This window comes from Cetorhinus maximus, chromosome 26, assembly GCF_964194155.1.
Source record: "Cetorhinus maximus chromosome 26, sCetMax3.hap1.1, whole genome shotgun sequence".
Lineage (NCBI taxonomy): Eukaryota > Metazoa > Chordata > Chondrichthyes > Lamniformes > Cetorhinidae > Cetorhinus > Cetorhinus maximus.
This window is the reverse complement of record NC_135904.1, coordinates 22,010,090-22,032,870: the sequence shown is the minus strand read 5'-3', so window position 1 is coordinate 22,032,870 and position 22,781 is coordinate 22,010,090. Positions and strand designations below refer to the sequence as shown.

The 22,781-nt window shown below is 44.9% G+C and overlaps 1 protein-coding gene across 6 annotated transcripts in view; it reads right to left on the bottom strand.

Moving 5' to 3' along the window:
• The window catches only part of rab27a (RAB27A, member RAS oncogene family), a 121,568-nt gene that overhangs the window by 41,160 nt on the left and 57,627 nt on the right, over nt 1-22,781 (bottom strand). For 5 of the 6 annotated variants that reach the window (XM_078530356.1, XM_078530353.1, XM_078530354.1 and 2 more), the window contains one exon: nt 11,279-11,451. In XM_078530356.1, coding sequence (XP_078386482.1) covers nt 11,279-11,431 — 153 coding nt within the window. In that variant the 5' untranslated portion in view covers nt 11,432-11,451. Of the gene's footprint in view, nt 1-11,278; nt 11,452-18,388; nt 18,419-22,781 lie in introns of those variants that run through there. The other variant, XM_078530359.1, reaches the window with a different exon arrangement.

Sequence of the window (22,781 nt, the reverse complement as noted above, 5' to 3'; positions counted from 1 at the left end):
TCATTTGAGAGATGGCTTCTCCAACTTAAAATTACAATTGAGAGAGGTTGTCAAGCTAAAGTTTAATCACTTCGGCCAAATTAAGATCGGATAGTTTGTCTACATCAGTTTTAAAAGAGGAAAATAATTCTGTTGCAGTTGTGATGTGGTGGATGATCCCTCAGAACAATGCCCCTTGTCAAGTTCCCAGTTGCAGTCACAACCCCAAGCAGAGCCGGTCACAGGAAGAGGTTAAGAGTGAACGGAGGTCACCACTTGGGAGATATTTTCATACAATTGCTGGAAAGCTGCTGCAGAGTAGCACAAAGCTCTGGAAGCAGATTTGCATCAGCGCATTTACATGACTCAGGATGATGCAAGGCTTTGTCATATTTTCCATGATCATTTTGTGGTTATGATTCATTCTGGATAAAAAAAGGACATACCTTGTAACAGTTGCTGACCTAGTCAATACAGTCTGCAATGTTAGTGTAACATACTAGCTCAACATTCTGTCAACCCAGGCATTAGTACTTAAAGAAATCTTTGCAACCAAGAAACTTCACCATCCAGAAACCACCTTAAAAATTCACAAGGAGACAGAGAATATTGCTATTTTGATAGTATCTCAGCTATTTTATTCCTCAATCACCAACTTGTGAAATATGAAATCATTTTACCAATGGAACAACTCTGGCAGCAGAAAATGCACAAACATTATACTAGGAATAATCAGACATTAGAAAAAGCCAGTCACAATGATTCCAACAGAGGGAGCTCCGCAGCAGCCCACCCTGCACCTCAGTGTTCATTAAATCGACTGAAGGAAAAAACCTAACACATCAGTTACAGTAGGTCCCAAGCCAAGGGAAGACCCACTCCCACTGTGTCTACCATTAATTAAGCAGCTGAAGTGGAATCTTGTCTACTACCTTCATTTATATAGCGCCTTTAACACAGTAAGGTGTCCCAAGGCACATCACAGGAACACGATCAAACAAAATTTGCCACTATGAGGTACACGATGAGATATTAGGGCTAGTGACCAAAGGCTTGCATCCACTAGAATTCAGAAGAGTAAGAGGTGACTTGATTGAAACCTTTAGGATCCTGAGGGATCTTGACAGGGTGGATGTGGAGAGGATGTTTCCTCTTGTGGGAGAATCTAGAACTAGGTATCACTGTTTAAAAATAAGGGTTCGCTAATTTAAGACAGATACGAGGAGAAATTTTCTCTTTGGAACTCTTCCTCAAAAGGCAGGAGGCAGTGGAAGCAAAGTCTTTGAATATCTTTCTAAGGCAGAGCTAGATATATTCTTCATTAACAAGGGGGTGAAAGGTTATCAGGGGTAGGCAGGAATGTGGGGTTGAAATTACAATCAAATCAGCCATAATCTTATTGAATGGCGAAGCAGGCTCGAGGAGCTGAGTGGCCTACTCCTGTCCCTAATTTGTATGTTCATATGTAAGGGATAGTCTTAAAGAACATCTTAAAAGCAAGAGAGAGGTAGGTAGTAGGTAGACAGAGATGCTTGAGGGAAGTGGGGGTGGAATTTAAGAGTTTTAAGGTCGAGGCTGCTGAAGACAGTACTGATGTTTGAGCAATGAAAATCCAGATTTGGAGGGACAAAGATCTTGGACGTTTGTAAGGCTGGGGAGAATTTGAGACAGGGAGGGGCCTGGCCATGGAGAGATTTGAAATCAAGGATGAGAATTTTAAAAATTGAGGCATTGCTGGACCAGGAGACAATGTAGGTCAGTGATGGGTGAAGAGGATTTAGTGAGAGCTAGGATATGGGCACAGAGTTTCGGACAACACAAGTCAAGATAAACAATGCACAGCAACAGAGAATAACAATCATAACATAACTTTTGGATTTTTAAAAAAAATATTTGTTCATGGGGTGTGACTGTTGCAATTGCCCATCCCTAACTGCTCGACAAGGTGGAGTGAGCTGCCTTCTGGAACCATTGCCGTCCATGTGGCTCTGTGTTGAGATGTGGATCTCAAGTTTTTTTAAAATTATACAGTCATTAAAGTAGATTAGTTTCATTTTATATGAGAAGAAATAATTTAAAGTAATTCCCAATTGTTATTTTACACACGCGTACCTAGAATCTACACATACTACTGTTTTTTTGATGAGGTAACAGAGGATTGATGAAGTCAGTGCAGTTGATGGAGTGTGTATCAACTTCCAAAAGGTGTTCGATAAAGTGACCTATAATAGGCTTGCCAGCAAAGTTGAAACCCATGGAATAAAAGAGAAAGTGATAACATGGATAACAAACTGTCCGAGTGACAGGAAACTGATGAACTATTGTTTATTGGACAGGAGGAAGGCGTACAGTGGGGTTCCTCAGGAATTTGTCCCAGGATTACTGCTTTTCTTGTTATGTATTATCTGGACTAAGGTGTACAGGCACAGTTTTAAAATTTGAAAATGACAGACTTGGATGTATAGTGAACCGTGAGGAGGATAGGGACAGACCTCAAGAGGACATAGACAGGCTGGTGGAAAACATGAAATTTAATGCAGAGAAGATAAGAAATTGGAGGAGTAGGCCAACATCCTCTCGAACTTGCTCCACCATTCAATAAGTTCATGGCTGATCTGATCTTTGCCTTGGCCTCAACTCCGCTTTCCTGAACTACAGGGGAGTCAAGAGTTATGAACAACAGGCAAGAATGTGTCTATACAATCAATGACCAAGCCTCAACTTTAAAAAAAAAATTCTTTCACGGGATATCTGAATCGCTGGCTAGGCCAGCATTTATTGCATTAATTGCCCTTGAGAAGGTGCTGGTGAGCCACCTTCTTGAACTGCTGCAGTCCATATGGTGTATGTCCACCCACAGTGCTGTTAGGGAGGGAGTTTCAGGATTTTGACCCAATGACATTGAAGGAACGGGGGATATAGTGCCAGGTCAGGATGGTGAGTGGCTTGGAGGGAAACTTGTAGGTGGTGGCGTTCCCATGTTTCTGCTGCCACCGTCCTTCTAAGTGGCAACCTGCAGGTTTGGAAGGTGCTGTTGAAGAAGCCTTGGTGAGTTGCTGCAGTGCACCTTAGGGATGGTACACATGGTTGCCACTGTGCATCGGTGGTGGAGGGAGTGGATGTTGAAGGTGGTCGATGGGGTGCTAATCAAGCGAGTTTTGTTCTGGACAGTGTTGAGCTTCTTGAACGTTGTTGGAGCTGCACTCATCCAGGCAATTGGACAGTGTTCCATCACACTCCTGATTTGTGCAATGTAGATGGTGGACAGGCATTGGGGAGCCAGGAGGCAAGTTACTCACCACAGAATTCCCAGCCTCTGACCTGCTCTTGTAGCCACAGTATTTGGATGGCTAGTCCAGTTCGATTTCTGGTCAATGGCAACCCTCTGGGTGTTGATAGTGGGGGATGCAGCGATGGTAATGCCATTGAATGTCAAGGGGTGATGATTGGATTCTCTCTTGTTGGAAATGGTCATTACCTGGCACTTGTGTGGCGCAGATGTTACTTGCCACTTGTCAGCCCAAGCCTGAATGTTGTCCAGGTCTTGCTGCATTTGAGAGCAACTGCTATCTGGGGTAGAAAATTCCAAAGATGCACAACCCTCAGAAGTAATCCCCCCTCATCCTAGTCCTAAATGGGCAACCCCTAATTCTGAAACTACCCTTCCCCGACCCTCCTCGAGTTCCAGGGGTAACATCCTCTCAGCATCTGCCCTGTCAGGCCCCCTCAGAATCTTATAGATTTCAATATCACCTCTCATACCAGCTCAACCTTCCCTCATAAGACAATCCCTTTGTCCCAGCAATTGATTCTCTGAACTGCCTCTAATGAAAGTATATGGTAAGGTGAGCAAAACTGTATGCAGTACTCCAGGTGGGGTCTCACCAACATCCTATACAGCTGCAGCAAGACTTGACGACTTTTTATAGTCTATCCTCTGTGCAATAAAGGCAAACATTTTACTTGCCTTCATTACTTGCCATACCTGCATGTTAACATTTTGGGTTTCATGTATGAGGACACTCAGATGCCTCTCTGCTGTAGTGTTCTGTAGTTTCTCTCCATTTAAGTAATATTTTGCTTTTCTATTCTTCCTGCCCAGGTGGATAACCTCACATTTCCCCACTGCCAAATTTCTGCCCACTTACTTAACCAATCTATATTCCTTTGCAGACTGTGTCCTCCTCCCAACTTGCTTTCCTACCTATCTTTGTATTGTCAGCAAATGTGGCTACAAAAGACAGTCTCTTCATCCAAGTCATTAAAATGGATTGTAAATACTTGAGGCCTCAGCACTGATTCCTGTGGCATTCAACTAGTTATAGCTTGCCAACTTGAAAATGATACATTTATCCTGTTTTCTGTTGGATAGTCAATCCCCTATCCATGCTACTATATCACCCCCAACAGCACAAGCTCTCACCTTGTGCAGTAACCTTTAATGAGGCACTTTATCCAATGCCTTTTGGAAATCCAAGTACACCGCATCTACTTTTGTCCACCCAGCTCCTCGTTACATCCCCAAAGAATTCTAATAAATGTTTGTGAAATGATACATCTTCGTAGGAAGAACAAGGAAAGGCACTAGAAAATAAAAGGGTACAATTCGAAAGGGAGCAGGAGCACAGGGACCTGGGTGTATATGTACACATACTGTTGAAGGTGGCAGGGCAGGTTAAGGAGGTGATTAAAAAGGCCCTGGGCTTTTCAACTAGAGACATAGAATACAAAAGCAAAGGAGTAATGATGAACCTTTATGAAACACTGATTTGGCCTCAAAAAGATAATTAACTAGGTGTGAAATATTTTAGGACATCTCTAGCATAAGTGCTCTACAAGACTAAGGCTTTTTATAAATTTCTGTGGAAAACTGGTTGTATTTGCATTTGAACAAGTTATACCTCAACTGGAATCGTGTCCAATTCTGGATACCACACTTTAATGAATGTGCAGGAATTGGAGAGGGTGCAAAAGAGATTTACCACAATAGTTCCAGGGAACAGGGGCTTCAGGCATATTCACTTTCATGCTACCCTTGGGTTTGAAGCACGTTTTGCTCTGGGCCAGTGCAAACATCTCATTGCAGAATTCCAGCGTAATGGTCAATAAATTGCAGGTTAACCCATTTGTGAAATACATGGTATTTGGATGTGCAGAGCTTTCCTCCCCTCCCCCACCCACCTTTTAACCATTAAGGCATGATTAAAAACAAGAAGCAGCAACACATGGACACACAAAATTCCACCATCCTCGCAGAGGAACTGGGATGCGCAATAATAATGCTGAGACCCCAACAGGGTTGTTATTTCTGGTGGGGTGAAGATTTAATTACATGACCTCCCATCACAAATCACCCTGTGTATACAGGTACAGCAAGCAATTAGGAAGCCAAATAGAATTTTTAAAATTATTCGTTCACGGGATGTGGGCGTCGCTGGCTAGGCCAGCATTTATTGCCGATCCTAATTGCCCTTGTTCAGAGAGCATTTAAGAGTTAACTGCATTGCTGTGGGTCTGGAGTCACATGTAGGCCAGACCAGGTGAGGATGGCAGATTTCCTTCCCTAAAGGACGTTAGTGAACCAGATGGGTTTTTACAACAATCGACAATGGTCATCATCAGACTTTTAATTTCAGGTTTTTATTGAATTCAAATTTCATCATCTGCCATGGTGGGATTTGAACCCGTGCCCCCAGAGCATGACCCTGGGTCTCTGGAATACTGGCCAGTGACAGTACTACTATGCCACCGCCTCCCCTAATGTTAATCTTTATTGCAAGCAGGGGGATGGAGTATAAAAGTAGCGAAGTCTTACTACAACTGAGACTACACCTAGAGTACTGTCTTTAGCTTTGGTCTCCTTACTTATAGATGGACATACTTGCAGTTCAGAGAAGGTTCACTGGGCTGATTCCTGGGATGAGGGAAGGTTGAGCCTATACTCAAGCGAGTTTAGAAAAATAAGAGGCGATCTTATTGAAACATAACATTCTGTGGGGGCTTGACAGGGTTGATACTGAGAGGATCTTTCCCCTCATGAGGGAATCTAGAATTGGGGGCGGGGGCATAGTTTCAAAATAAGATCTCCCATAGAAATATCTTCTCTCAGAGCATCATTGGCGTTTGGAATTCTCTTCAACAGTGGGCAGTGGAGGCTGGGTCATTGGATATAGTCAAGGCTGAGTTCGACAGAATTTTAAGGGAGTTAAGGGTCATGCAGGAAAGTGGAGTTAAGGTCACAATCAAATCAACCATGTTTGTATTGAATGGAGTAGACTCGAGGGGTCGAATGGCCTACTCCTGCTCCTATTTCTTATGTTTTATGCCCCCACACCCCTGCCATTGCTGCACCCTTCAGGCTTCCCTCACCAACTGGAAAGGGAGCAGACCATTACCCAACTTGACCAACTTCGACTGTGAATTTATTTTCACAAACAGAAGCATTTAAAGAAAGTGAAATGGAAAATGAAATGAAAAATCCCATAATCTTGCTTTGCATTTGGGTTGCCTTGAGCTGAATCCTGGCTGTTAAACCAGATCCTCAACTTTGGGAGACTCAAGTGACTGGGTGACCCTAGGACCCAGTCAGAATTTTTTTTGCTGCTTCTCTCTGTACAACTTCCTCAACTCCCATCTCACCTGACCTTTTACCTCGCTAGGCTTAAGGCAGTGCTTCCCGAACTTTCTCCCTCACTGTGACCTCATTTTGAGGCTTGAAAGTTGCCCTGACCCGGTGAGCCAGGAGGTGGGGGGCGGGGGGGAGGTTAGAGTTGCGAGAGTGGAGGGTCACTGGCTTTTTTGGAGCAGGACCAGGCCTCAAAGGTCAGTTAGTTAGGTCATGACTATCAGTGGGAAAAAAACTTGAGGATTTCAAGGGGTCTTGTAGCTGTTAGTGCTTAATCCAAGATGGAATGCTACCCAGAGCTTGTAGCCCCAAAATCCCATCTCGTGACCCCATCGTGACCCACAGTTTGGAAAGTCTTGGCTTAAGGTAAACCGATAGTTTTTAAGATTAGAAGCATATCAGGGACTCAGACTGAGTGCAATAAATATTTTGAAGCTGGTAACAAATTAAATTTTGTTTTTAAAAAAGTGAAACATAGGCTACTGGAAATTACACTCTCAATTTAAGGTTTGAATTATCTGACAATGAAAATTCTCTTCAGCCCTAAATTTACTTATATTGCTTCATTTAAATTATTGGATAATTCAAAGAAGTGTTAAATATGACTCCCACGACTATACTGTTGCCTCAAGGTAACTAGGAAATCTCTTGCCCACCTCCACCCCGCCATGTGCTACTCAGTAGAGGTCACTACCGAAGAATGCACAATAACTTCCATATTTGACATCAAGATGAGCTTCTAATCATATATTTGACCCATCACTAAGATCACCTATTTCCAACTGCGTAACACTGTCCAACTTCACCTGTCTCAGCTGATCTGCTGCTGAAACCCTCATTCATGCCTTTGTTACCTCTAGACTTGAGTATCACAATGTACTCTGTAAACCTGAGGTCATCAAAAACTCTGCTGCCCATGTCCTAACTCGCACCAAGACATGTTCCCATCGGTTCTGTGATCGCTGACTGACTGTGGCCCCTGGTCAAACAACACCTTGATTTTAAAATGTGACCGCTCATAAGCAAACTTACATTCGATGTACTTGTATTTAAGACCAATCACTGACTACTTCAGCCTTAGCGACTCAATATGAATTTATCATAAACACTATTCTCTCAGTTTTAAAAAAAAAAGGACCTTAAAACAAGTTTTAACAGCCAAGATAAACCAATCTGACAATAAACCACCCACAGGAGAGTAAGGTAGACTGTTAAGGGGTCAAATGGTGTTCTTGCCACTGGGCACTCTTCAGCACCAGCTGACAATCATCCCACAAAAGCCAGTTTAAATGTAACAGGGAAAACAGCCCTCAAAAACCACAGTGCACACGCACGACACTTAAGTTTACACCCAACAGCTTACACAGGAGGCTTCCATACCGTACAATAGGATTATATTTTAAACTTACAGATCTACACAAATCAAAGTGCCTTAGCAATTACTACCACTGCATTGAAATTAAGAAAGAAGTCAGCAGTGACACTACTTAGTACAGGATTTTTCCCTGTCCTTTACGACTCCATCGCAGCAGGTAAATTGAAGGGTTAGGTATACAATAATCCCGTGTTTAACAACCCTCCACTGTCTAGATTAAGACTTAGATCGAGTGGGGAAAAAAAAAGACTTGCATTTATATAGCGTATTTCAATAAGACAGGACATTTGAACAGAAACTGGAGAGCTAGTTGATCACAGGGCCTATATCCAATCTCCATTCTCCCCTCCTGACAGACTTCTAGAAGGTGACACTGGATAATGGAGAGTGGGAATGTTTTTCAACCTTTCCTGCCTTTAAGTTGGAGGTGACTGAAGCAAAATACCACGTTACCATGTCCGCCTCCAGCAGCCTAAAAATAAAAATGTAGATCATGCAGCTTGAAGATGAAACAAATCAATTTCCCGTTCATTAGAAAATTGGTGTTTGCAACATCATTTTGAACAATGTAAAATGAGTCACATAAAATTGTTTAGAGGGAGAAAATAAGAATCAACTCCAGAGCACAGCCGAGATCTGAAACCTCTTACAGAAAATTAATTCTCAGCTGTACATCATAATTTAAGAACACGTTAAGCAGCTTGGGAGAGTGGCCCGTGAAATCGCAGCCTTGCGATTTGTGTTTCTCCAACTCTGCCTGACAACCTAGAAAGAATCAAATAAGTTTGATGAATGAGTTTCTGAAGGGCTGCTGCCTGGACAATCTTAATACAGGAGACAGAGATTAACAGGAACTTTACATTTAACAGCAGCAGTCAATCGAAAGCGCAATTCTTTACTATCAATTACCGATCTGAACTTGAAACCTTGTTAAACCAGCAGTAGGGGGCTCACTTTATTCTAAGTCTTGGCAACTTGTGCTAGTTCCTCTTCAGCTCAGTGCCCAATGGAGATTGGCACATGGCCCAGGGTGGCAAAATCAGTAGATGTGTGCACAATATTCAAGACAAATGTTCTAATTACAAAGATGATTACAAAGATGAAAGCAGTATTGCTTGGTCAGGATCTCTTGCATGCCACACAGTGCAGTGATATCAATGCTCCAAATGCTATGCAGGGAAGTTTATATCAGTTTATGGATACTGTGGACCTCTGGCACAGCCCAATTGGAATGCCACCTTGGCACCTGAGCTTTATATTCAGGCCAGTCAATAACAATGCATTTTCCCACCACCAGAACATGGCTGCCTACATCCCTCTTCCCTCCATCTGCCTCAACACCCTGACCCTGTGCTATCCTGTTGATGATTTGCATCTCAAATGTTCTCACCAGCCTCCTCTCTGCCACCCCTCACCAGCCTCCACAAGCTCTTAATTCAAAACATCGCAGCCAGTGTTTCTTGCAGTGCATTCCCTCTCATCGTCCCTATCCTTACCAAGCGCCCCTGCAAGTTATGTACTGAAACCTCAGAGCTTTGAGGCTCAGCTTTCTACTTGTGGAAAAGGGCAAGATGTGAAAGACCCAGATAAGAGGAGGAACAGGCATCCGAAGTAATAAAGTGAGACAAGTGGGTATTGAATCAAGTTTATCCAAGAGCAAATGAGCCCACATAAACCAGGACGATCTCCAGTTCAAGGCCTGATCCAAGCGGAGCTCGCTGAGGTCAGCTGAGGGTGCTGGGAGCTGAATTCAATTGGCCGCAGCACCATAGTCGTTGAATATCTAGCTGACAGACAAGTTTCCTTTCCCCAGTCAGCAAGGAAGCGTTCTTAGCATTCAGCCTTGTTGTTTTTAAATTTCTTCTCAGAGGCAAGGCTGGCACTAAATAAAGCCACATTCATTCCTCACCCCTGGATACAGGAGGTGGTGGCGAGTGGTCTTTGGCTGTGACAATTGTTTTTATAACCACGCCGTTTCTTAAGGCACTGAGCCAACTACAGTGTGGTACCGGAGTCATACGGGAGGTAAGGTCAGGTAGGAATGTCAGGTAGTTAATTATATGCAGATAGTGGGCCTTAACTAGGGGTGCAACTCTAGGCATGCAATGCTTATAAGGGCTTGTAACGTTTGGCTCCAAAGCTAACCTTCGCACAGTACCGCTATACTCCGGACAACCGGCTGGGTGGTCCCCCCGTGGTCTGCGTGTGTGTGTGTGTGCGTGCATGTGTGCGTGTGTGTGTGCGTGCATGTGTGCGTGTGCGTGTGCGTGCATGTGTGCGTGCGTTAAAAAAAAATCAATCCATGGTTACTTTCTCAATCCACAAATTATCTGATTTGTTGACTTGAATCTGACAATTAGTATTAGTGGAATTTAATAAAAGAGCAAGCACTGGCAATAAAAGTTGAAAAGCTTTGCCAAGGTCGTTAAAGACTTGCAATTTAGAGGAAATTAAAAGCAGAGGATGGAATTGAAAATGTTCACAGATTCAAGTCTCGTCTTGAAGAGGCGTAAAAATTAAAATCAAGCTTAAAAATCATTGCGGAAATCTCATGTTATAGAGCGGACACTGAAGTGAGAAATGGGTCGGAATAGGTGAATGTGAAGATTTATTTTTACAGACGCAGTAGTGAAGAACTTCCACACTCAGATTAAGCAATGTCGACAGAAGCTATGCTGTGGAAACATCAACAATCTGATCAGAGTTTGACTTGTGGACAGAACCCACAAAAGAAAATGGCACTAACTGATGCAGACCTCAGCAGATACAGCGGATCCTCTGATCGAGGGAGAGGCACGTCTACCAGTTACATTTCCAGTACAGGGCTGAGGACATGTCAGCTGAGAGCAGAACTTGCGTTCTAATGTAATGCCCCTGTTGCCAAGCCAGAAATGAGCAAACACTCAATGCAGAGGCTCATGTGTAAATGGCCACTCAAGTAAGGTATCGGAGCCAGCAACGTGTCACTCCCTTCAGGGAGAAAAGCAAGAAACCAGTACTTAAGGAGATATCACATAGCATCATAGTAGTGCGTGTTCTTTAAAAAAAAAATCTAGTTTGGAGTCAGAGGATAATTAAAGGAATAATCATTGTGTACTGAACAGGGACATAAAGTCTGAATTACAGATACAGGCACAAAATGTAATAAAAGGGGTCCCAAGACAAAATAAATAATCAAAGCTCACAAAAGGTCCACATCCCCTGGAGGCAGCTAAAGGGGTTGTTCTTATGGCAGCTACAAATATCAAGCAAAAGCAGTGTTGGTAGAACCATCAGTCTGCTGCTTCTGATTTACTTACCACTCTTTTTTCTCTGAAGTCTATGCCAACTGTTGTGATGAACTTGGAGTTGAATTTGGCATCTGTGTATTGATAGAGGAAGCTGGTTTTTCCTACTCCCGAATCACCGAGTGCTAGAAATTTGATGAGGTAATCATAGTCTCCATCAGACATAGTGAAAGCTTAATGCTGACCTGCAATGAAGAAGAACATGGTTTTAAAGAGACTCTGAGCCAGAATTAGGTGCTATGCTCTCTCTCTTCCTATCTGCCCATCCCAACCACCCCTTCAAAATGCATTCAACTGGATTTTTCCCCACTGATACTTACACCGAGGCATCTCCAGTATCTAAACAGTGGACCAAGGGTGGAGAGAACAGCAATTGGCAGATAACTCCAACCTTGGGAAGTGTGTGTTGAGTCCAATACAAATCAAGTGTATTCACAGGTTTTCTTGAGGAGTGAAATTGATCGATAGCAAAGAGAGACGGCATCATCAGTGCCACCAGCTACATGGCTTCAAAAATACAAGAACTCTCCAGAATAAGTTTATCCCCCCGCCCACCTCCACCCCACCCACAACCCCCCGCCATTTGTTTTGTGTCTAAAACAACCAAATCCACAAAGACAGCCTGCCATCCGTGTGAACCAAAATATGCCGGAAATACTCAAGGCCTTCTTAGCCATGGGCACCAAAATCTGGAGAATCCCGGATATGAGTAAACACAGGGCACTATGGAAGGCAGAGCAACATACTGCAGTTTGTCACTTGTATCATATGACTGCCCCATGAGAAGCCATGTAGACAAAGCTCAACATTCTTCTCGAGCAATTAATTGCCACAAGTATAAGCAACACGACAGATCAAGTTTCCTTTTTTAAAATAAAAATCAGTGAGTCAAATCCGTTTAACAAAAGCAATAAACTAATTGAAGGTAAAAGCTTAGACACCTTGGCCCGAACTTATTTTGAGTGTGTGCTGGAGGAAGATTCAAATCAAGACTTTCAAAAGAGAATTACCTGAAGAGAAAAACATTTCAGGGTCACAGAGGAAAGGTAGAGGAGTGGGACTAGGTGAGTTGTTCTTGCCGAGGGCCAGCAATGGACACTAATGGGCTGAATGGCCTCCTTCTGTCCACCAGCCTATGATTGTAACTTTTTTGAATAACACAATCCTTCCGGTTGCAAAAGGAGCAGAGTCTTAATCCTACATAACATCAGTGACCACGCTTCAAATAAAGCTCTCCATCGACTGTAAAGTTCTTTGTAACGTCTGTGTTTGTGAAAAGCACTATACAAGTGCCAGTCGTCGTCTTGCTAATTTTAAGAGCAGAAGATAGTGCAGAAAGCAAACTTAACAATAGCTGGCCACAAATCCAACTGCCAAAAAAACTAAATACAACTAACTTCAGTCTCCATTCAAAGGTGTTGTCATAAAAGTACACATATCAATACAGAAATAGGCCATTCAGCCCCACCAGTTTGTGTCATTGTTTACCCTTCCCGTGAACAAATAGCTCCCATTATATTTACCCACCCAATTCCCTTCAACCCTTGCTTCTTCATCCACCCATCTAATCTAATCTCCAACATTGGCTTAGTTTCTCACACTTACGAGGCTTCTCCTGTCGCTTGTTGCAAATCCCTTACTTTTAATCCAATATCCATGGATTCTACACCATATGCAACTGGATTAGTTAACAACTTTATCGACCCAAGGTGCTGTCTTTAATGTTCTCGTGATCTGTCACCCCCAGTCTCTCTGCTCGACCATCATTTTAAGCATTTCAGAGTATAATTAGTGCTGTTACTTTTTAAAAATATGAATCACCTCACGCTCAGATATTGGGCGGAATTTTATATAAATGTGACTAAGTGCCATGGCAGGCGGTTTTGGCAGTGCCCAACCTGCCAACCTGAGTGGCAGGAACTCGCACCCAATTCTGCGCTTGGAGCCTCATTAATTAGGCAAAGGCGCGTATCGGTCCGAATCACCTGGCGGGTCAGGAGTTGATTCGTTTGGCGGATGTCAGCTGGTGGGTTCGCAGGTCCGGGCACCATATATAAAGGCCAGTCCAACACATAATCTCACTCTCTCCAGCCCATCAGGGATGTTCAGCAGCTAGAGCAAGTAGGCCGAGAGCCTGAAGGTGGCAGCACCCTGCCTCACACACCAGGCCCTCCAGGCCTTGATCAGAGGGATGCAGGCGCACGGGCAAGTGCTCTAGCCCAGGAATGGCTGCAGGATGCACAGCAGCCTCACCTCTCCAGCCAGGCAGGCCGTCCCAGAGCAGGTCAGCGCTGCTGGCACCCGCACCCAAAGTGCCACCCAGTGCAGGAAGAGGATGAATGATCTCATCCGCTCCACCAGGGTAAGTCATCATTCAACTCTCTCCAATATCAAACTATCATCATAACATCATGCACCCAAATGGCTGCTCTCTTCAGGGGTCTCTCACAACCATTAGCGGAGACACATCAACACTCGTTCTCTCACCGAGACTTTCAGATCACCACCATCCCATCAGGCCGTGTTGCTCACACCCTGTCCCTTCTCATCAAACACAGGGAACATCTCACACCCAACCTCTGCTCCATCCTCTCTCATCAAACGCCTTTCCTTCTTCATACAGGCCAAGCTGGTGCACAGTGTGTGTAAGCGAGCACAGACCAGGGGGGAGGGACGGCTGACATCACTGCCCTCTGAGTTTGAGGAGGCTGCAGCTGAGCTGGCTGGGCAGGGGGGGACAGGGATTGCTCCTGTGGGGAAGGGGAGATCGGCCTCTCCCACCAACCCAGTACGGATCACAGCTCCATCTCTCCATTAAATCCTGACATTCACAGTGAGTCACATGCAGTCTTATCTAGCTCATGCTTATTGACTGAAACTCCCTTTTCTATTTTCTAGGCTCAAGCACCTCGAGGCCCCAAAGCCATTCCAGCATCACTGCGAGACTTCACCAGAGGAGGAAGCTCTGGAAGAACCATCACAGCACTCACGCACCCTCCACCAGCTCAGAGAGACACATTTCGGGTGGGCCACAGCTGTAGATTAGGCTCGGGCTCACTTTCTGGGGAATACCTCACTGACACGTCCCCGCAGCCGACAGAGGCAGGAACAGCCCAGGTCTCTGGTACTCAGAGGATCGCTGGAGTCCAGCCACCAGCTCAGTCCGAGTCAGGTGATGAGCCTGTGGAAGCAGCCACCAAATCAATGCTGGAGATACAACGACAGGCGGCGGAACATCAGGCAGAGATTCGACAGTCACTCGGCAGACTAGAGTGAACGATGGAGGAGTCCGTCCGCATTGTATCTGACGCTGTGGCTCCAACATGCAAGCGCGTCAAGGTCACCATGGGCAGGCTGGCGACCACCATGGACACCGTGGTCCAGCGGGTCTTGCCAGATCTGCGCTCGGCCCTGCACTCCATGGCCACACATCCTGGTGGGCACCATCAGGATGTAAGTGACATGGGAACAAGGCACCTTGACCTCCCTCCAGGTGCCAGGGGGTCCCTCAGGCACCCAGAGGGAGGATGCGCATCAGCCAGACACCTTGGGGGCCTCCTCTCAGGACACTCCAAGAGTGTGCAGCCGCTCACAGCCCCCTCTGCCTGTGACCCCCCATCCACTCCAGCTTCTCAGGCTGCCGAGGGTGCTTCTGAGGGCCCCCTGAGCAGGTGACCATCAGCAGGCCGGGGCCCACAGGCCACCAGAGGACATCCTGACAAGGTCATCACAGACATCAGGACATAGCAGTCAGCAGGCCGCCTCTACCTCTGCTGTAGGTGTCAGGGCTGCACCCAAGCATAGCGCTACAGTTAGGAAAGTTAAGAAAAATTGGTGTCACTTTTGGTTGACAGGTGTGCTGGATATGTAAATAAATTGCACTTTTGTTAATACATTTCATGGTTATATGAATGTTCCTGTCAACTGAAGGTGTTTTGTGTGATTTTGTACTTTGGAATCCTCTTATTTTGAGGTTTAGCCTTCCTCCCACTCAGTGATAATGTCCCACACTAAGACTGACATTCCTGTGATGTTAACCTCAGTTGAACGAGTATCCGCACTCTTGTGTGATGTCGGGGAGATGTGTTTAAATCTTTATTGGAAATGTGTGATGTAAGATTTCTAACCCTTCTTCCTCAAAGAACACCACTGAGTGAGCGCAGTTCATCAGCATTGATAATCTAGCAGCATTTGTGTCTCCTCAGTGGTAGTGGCGGAAGAAAAGACATGCCCAGGAGGAGGAGATCCCTAGACATGTCCACATCTCAGTCGCAGCAGTCTTTGCATCATTAGATGGCGGCGAAGGCTTCAAGTCTTCTCTCACTTCACTCTTGTTCCTAAGTTCCCAGAGTGAGCTCACTCACAGGGCCCCACAGACCCAAAGCAAAGACCATGGTCTGGCAATTCATGGGGCAAGTATGATTGTGGGATGCAAGTGGGTGGACATCCCCCGAGATCAAAGAAAATGGCATCGAGGGCGAGGAGAGATGTGGCCACGTTCCCTCACTTAACTTTACTCTTGCTGGGACCTGTCAGTGATTAATGTATCATCGCCGTACCTCCCATGTCTTCCTTCCTCCATGGTGTGATCGCACTCACTGACCCTCAGCACCCTCCTGTGGTTCCTGGGCCTCTGGATCTTCATCCTCCGATGAGCTCTCATCCTCCTCCAGGTCATCCTCTGGCATGGGGTCACCTCTTTGCATGGCCAGATTGTGAAGGGTGCACCACACTGCCATGATGCAGGAAACCCTGTTGAGAGTGTATTGGAGTGAGCCACCTGAGCGGTCCAAGCATCTGAAAACATATCTTCAGGAGCCCTATGGTCTGCTCTATAAGGGTGCACGTAGAGCTGTGAGCAGCATTGTACCTCTCCTCGAAATGACTCAGGGCAACGCACCGGTGTCATCAGCCAACGTTTCAGTGGGTACTGCTTATACCCGAGCAGCCATCCCTGCAGACGTATTGGCCCCTCGAAAATCTCAGGCACCTGGGAGTGACCCAGGATATAGGAGTCACGGCAACTCCCAGGGTACTGTGCACAAACATGCAGTATGTGCTTCTGGTGATCACACACACCAGTTGCTTGTTGATGGAATGATAGCCCTTGTGGTTTATAAACATTAGGGCCTGCTGCCATGGAACCCATGTCGCCACATGGATGAGTCTATTGCACCCTGGGAAGTCTAAGATGGTGGTGAGGCCAGTGAATCTCGCAGCCTGGCTATCTTCATCCACAGCAAACCTAACAACGATGGGCCTTCCTGTAAAGGGCATCTGTGACCTCCTGTAGCCACCAATGTGTTGCAGATTGAGAGCTACCGCACAGGTCACCTGTTGATCCTTGGAAAGACCCAGAGGCCAAGAAATTGGGTGCAGCCACTGGCACGGGGATACTCTCCAACTCTACATGGCATCAGGTCTCCGTGAAGAATGTGGCATACATGATATCCCAGATCGGGGACATGCGCGGACGTGCACAGCTTTGCCTCTCACTCATTTGTAAATAGGAGACACTTGGACAATAAACCCTAGATCTGGTAAGTTGCCCCCGTTGTCTAGGTCTCTTCTCCTGACCCTCCTTGTTCATGCTGTGGCTCTGCCTGACCATGTCCCTCCTGTTGGAGCTGCGCGTGGAGTTATCTCTTCCTCCTTCATTGCATTAGGATCCTGACAAAGGCAGCATTGAGCCCTGGATCCATATCTGCTTTTTTCCTTCTCTCTGAAAAGAAACATTAATGTCTTCAATGTTTCAAAGGTCAAGAAAACAAAGCTCAGAAGATAACACATTTGGAGACTGTAAGGGTCGATAATTTTTCCTGCCCTGCTTGCAAAGAGGCTGATGCCACCTTGTCCCCGAGACACTAGACACACATCGAGGTGACCAAGATGGTATCACAGATATAACATCTTGAGCCCTGCGTGGGATGCTAAAGTTTAAGCAAGATGGGTGACCCAACCTAGCCTCTGTACTCCAATCTCTGATGTGGCGTATTAAAGACCAGTTGCTCATGGTCAATGAGTGGATGCCCTTTGGCCCAATAGGAGTGTCACATCGAGTGAACACGTGACAGGCCTTCATTGATGGAATGCCATATATGATACAGCTGTGTCTCCCTCACTATTGCCTGCATTCCCAAATTCCACATTCCAATGTCTTACTCTTCAGATGCAGTGACTGATGTGTAGCCATTGAGTTCCGTGTAGCCCTTTAACAGTGCTAATGAAGCCATTGACTTTAAGTGGCTTTCATCGCAAGGAGGTATTCCTCCTTTCTAAGCAGATTCCTGCTCACTCCTATGGCAACAAGAGGTTAGAGGGCAACCCCAAGATGGTCCCCACCGTGTTCGTCCTTCCCCCTCACTAGCATTCCACCGCCTTCCCTCCTCGTTGCCCCCATTGTGTACGTCAACCCAACCCACACCTCACAGCCCACCCCTGGTTGAAGTGCTAGTCTCTGAAAGTGGAGGCCTGAATGAGTACCACAGCACAGTGCTTTCATTGTCCCGAGGAACACCAAAGAGAAGGAGCAGTGCAGCCAGCAGAGTGGTGTTCATCACATCGAGCCCAGCGCAGCACCATGGCAGATATGTCCCACTCACGTCGAAGTTACCAGTGAACTGAGGTCAGACTTGCACACGCCACCCCTTTTCAAACAGGTTTGAAGCTGACATAATTTCCCGCTTGCGTGACGGAAGATTGGAAGGTGTGGCAAGATTCCGGCAAGTAGCTGTTTTAATGAGCATTCATGACATGCTAACTGAATGCAAATGGCGTTTGCGCCACTAGTTGGCGGGATAACCAACCTACCACGAACACACCAGTGGGAGAATTGTGACTTTTTATGACGGCGGGTTTACGACTTTTTGCCAGCCACTGGATTCTCTGCCCCTGCCCGTCAGGGAACCTGCCACAGGCGGGGGATGGGAGAATTCCAGCCAGTGAATTCATTTAGCCACTTCTTAGCCCAATCTTTCATTGCAAGTTTCCCTTGTCTTTCCAAACACCTTGTATAGGTTCCACTTTGGTGCCGAGTTTTACCACTTCTTCTAGGCCTAATCCCAAATCACTGATTATAAACCAGTCAGCAGAACAGAATCCCGAGGGACCCCCATTCCCTATTTCCAGCCACTCGAAGAGAAAAGAAGTCACCCAGTTAACTGAAAATAGAAATAATGTAGGTTAGCCAGCTTATGTCAATATAGTATGGCCATATGAATTTAGTAATCTGTACAATCTGCATTCAAGCCTTGTTCGAATAATTATATTTAATTTCACAGTTTGATTTAAATATATTATTTATACATAATGACTTGCCAATGCCAAACCAGCCGCCATTGGAACTAGCAATGAGACTTATTTTCCCCTTTTATTTCACCTCCCTTGAAGGTCGCGACTCTTGTGGAGTTGAAGTTCCACAGCAACCAGCAACATCCCTCCTCCCCCAAGTGCCAGCAATACACGGTTCATTTGTCAAGCAAATCCAAACAGTGATTGTCAGAGGGTTATTAGGCATCGCAGCCAAGTCGGAACTTGGCCTTACCAGCATCCACGCAAGATCTCTGGCAGTACTGCCAAGTCCCTGATATCTCCCCATTTTCCTCTGCAGCTTATATCCACATTAAAACTACGACCCCTTTCATCCGTGCCATTAACCCTCACTTTTTGCCTTCCTAATGCTTTCCCACAAATCCCCATCCCCTTACACACAGCCTGACTGAGTTAAGCTATTGAGCACTTTGTGTTTCTTTGCTTTTTAACCATTATCTACCTCTCCAATGGTAATTAGCATATCAGACTGTTCACACTCCAAAAAGGACTCTTTTTCCTTTGTCCAGCTGGGATAAAGGGTTCTATCCTACACATTAACCCATCATTTCAGATGCGAATGCTCATCCTCCTATATGTTCAAGCTTTGCCAGAACAAGTGCTGGAATTCAACACTTTTTCCAAAGGCAATGGAGATTTATGGCTGAAGTTGTACAAACTCAGAGCCTTCACACATTCCACACCAACCCAGTTGCTCAATGCTTCCTCCTTGGAATGCTTCCAATTTCTGCTGAATTCCCAACTGAGCACCCGCAAGCCCACCCCGCCCAAGTCTCAATGAATTGAGATGAATTATACAGAGCAGACTTCCTGGAACTTATTAAATAAAAAAACACAGAAAAACCAGGGGAGGTGTAAATGGTTCCAGCAGAACTAGCATATGCTTCTCAAGAAAACAGGAGGAGGATTATGATCAGGCGACAGTATTGACTCAGCTGGTAGCACACTTGCCTCTAAATCAGAAGGTTGTGGGTTCATATGACGTCTCTAGTACAGTACTGTTGGCGTACTGCACTGCTGGGAGCTACATTCTTTTAGTTGAGATGTTAAACAGAGCCCACATCTGGCTTCCCAGCTGTTTAAAAAAAAAATCACATGGTACCATTTCTAAGGAGAGCTGAGGAATTATCCCCGAGGGACTGACCAATATTCATCCCTCAAATCAATACCATAATAGATTATCCAGTCATTATATTGCCTTTTGAGAGAGTTTGCTGTGCACAAATTGGCTGCCACCTTCAAAATGTACTTCATTAGGTTTAAAGCGCTTTGAGACATGAAAGGCTCTATTTAGTTGCAAGTCTTTCTTTTGATTTAAAGTTGTGACTTCAATGTTGAAGCCAGAAGGCTGTAAATGCCCAACATTTCCTTTGGACATATCTTTTCTTGTCCATTGCCATCCACTCTGGCTTTGCACCATCATCCCTTTTCCATTTAATGGCTCCTAGCATCCAACCTATCACAGACCATCACCTCTGTTCTTTCCTCACTTCTCACTAGCTTTCCCTGGCTCTGTACTTGAGAAGAGCAAGACAGGGACAGCTGGAACGCAACAAGGTCCTCCCACCACCAGCAGAACATAGAAGATACTGACCACTTCCCCTACCTAGGGAGCAACATCTCCAGGGAAGGTGATGTAGAGAGATCAATGTCCACATAAGAATTGGAAAAGCAGCATCAGTCCTCAAATAGCTCCATACAGTCTGGGCATCCAGCACCATCAACATGGCCATGGAGCTGTGACTCTACATGTCTATAGTAGTACTGGCTGCAATCTATGCCAGCGAGACATGGAAGAGAACAGCAAAGGTGTCATTTAAGTTGGACAACTTTCACCATCATTGTCTACATAAAATCCTGGGCATCACATGGAGACATCACCACCAAAGTGCTACAGAGAACTGATCAGGAGTGCCTTCAGGACATCATGATGGAGAGATGAGCGAGACTGGCAGTAGAGTGGACACCATCAGATGAGAAAAGACGACTGGGCTGGCCGAAGAAGACCTGGCACAGTGATTTAAGGAGGACCTTTGAGAGCGTGACACCATCTGGACTGGAACTAAAGAGATTGCAATGGACAGGGGCCGGTGGTGGAGTCTTGCTGCCCTTTGACCCACATGGGACCAGAGGAACTAAGTCTAAGTACTTGCTTATAAATTGTTAAGTCTTCAACTTCTCCCACTTCAGATCATTGACCCAATAAATTAACCCTCTTTCCACAGATACTACCCGACCAACTGAATGTTTCCAGCATTTTGTTTTTATTTCAGATTTCCAGCACCTGTAATATTTTGCATTTTGCCCCCATGATACACATCCTTGTTAAGAGACACAATCTTATTCACTTAGCCTAAATATTCCAAAGTAAATGATGTAACATCTTTGACGCTGAAAGTAATCTTAAAAGTGCAGAGATCGCAAAGCTACCTCGCTGTACAGTGCTTGCTAATGACCTCCTCCCTATTCAAATATTTATTAAAGACTCTCCACCACATGAGTGAGTCATTGATCAGGCATCAGAGGCAACACCTCTGACTATGTGAATTAGTGTTATTTTATGTCCTAGCAGGGATGGAGAATTGGTTTCGTCCCAGTTCCAATTTAAATCATCGTCCATATCTTGTGGGCACTTAACCCTCAAGAACTTCAAGTTTCCATTTCTTTCTGGTCAGACAGCAACAACTGAAAGAAACAGTGTTAATGTTTCAGATCATTGACCCTTCTGATGACCTGTAATGACCTGCTGAACTTTTCCAGATTTTCAGTTTTTATTTTAGATTTCTGCAGTATTTTGCTTTTGGCAGGTTTACACAGTGGATCAATACTTTACTGAATTTCCTTATAGCGTATACGGGAGTGTCCACTAGAGCGGGTTTCTTGGCATAACTGTAGATGTTTGGAGGCTTTGTACATCAATCCCCGGAATGGACTCAATGAGTCAAATTGCCTTCTCTCTGCTGTTATGACTCTATGGCTAACCAGTTTATGATATACTACAGCCAGTAAACTATAAGAAAGAGTAACATTATGTTATTTGCAGTGCTTAGCTGAGCGTTGTTACATTACACCCTTACCTCTGTAGTATGGGTCTAGTAATTCTTTTAAATTATGATTACACCAGAACAGTTCTTGGGGAGGAGATGAGACTCATTTAGCCTCTAGGAAAGGAACCTAAGTTGCCTACTATTTCTTCACTGCTAGGTGGAGGCCTTGAAATCACAGATTGGGAAAGAGGTTTTACTACACTGAGGCAATACACTTTTTTGCTACTAGCATTAAACTCTCTAATTCCATATTGCTATTCAAAAACCCAAAACTCTGCCACCCATTTTCTACCTGTACTCAACCATCAGGGTTATTATGTATTTGAACGTCTGGTTTTCTATTCATGCGCACCTTTTAATTGAGCCTAGACTCCAATTTCTGATTGCTCCTCCCAAAACGGATTACCTGACACAGATGCACATTAAACTGCATCCTCCACCTGTCAACCCATTCTGCTATAGATGCTTTGGATTTGAGCATAGGAAAACACTGGGAACAGACAATAAACTCAGCAGTGGCCTGGATGTGCCCACTTCCAATCCTTCATAGACCAAGCAACACCAGTTATTCAAAGTTGTTTTTCTGTCTGTGAACCAACTTTCTATTTATGCTGTTGGATGTCCATATCCCTGAATTTTAATAAGTCTCTAAGACAGACTCTTCCTTGAATAGAAAGCCATCTACACATTCCCTTAATCACTCCAAAAATTGATCACATTTATAAAGTAAATTCTTGCTGCTAATTTATTCCATTGATGACTTAAATGTCAGAGCCCAATCCCCATGCCCTGTTAGATTCTACAATGTTTGTAGGCATGAAAGTAAGTTTGCAATAGCTGAGGCTTTTTACATGGTCAAGGTATAGACTGGAGGAGATGAAGGTACCATCAGTAAAATTGGAGTTTCCTTTAAACAGTTGAGGCTTCAAGGCAGTGCCTAATACGAATAGGTCGACAAGCAGAACGTTTGGCAATTGGCAGCTTCAAAGTCAGAGAGCAACTTTTGTGGAGGAACACATCCATCTTCACGTTCTTCTGCTGGGCTGAATCCATTCACAGTCATCGTCAGTTAGCTGCTCAGTGTGTCAGACTGGGGGAAAGGAGGACAGGCAGGTTGAGGAACAACAAAAAAGTTGTGC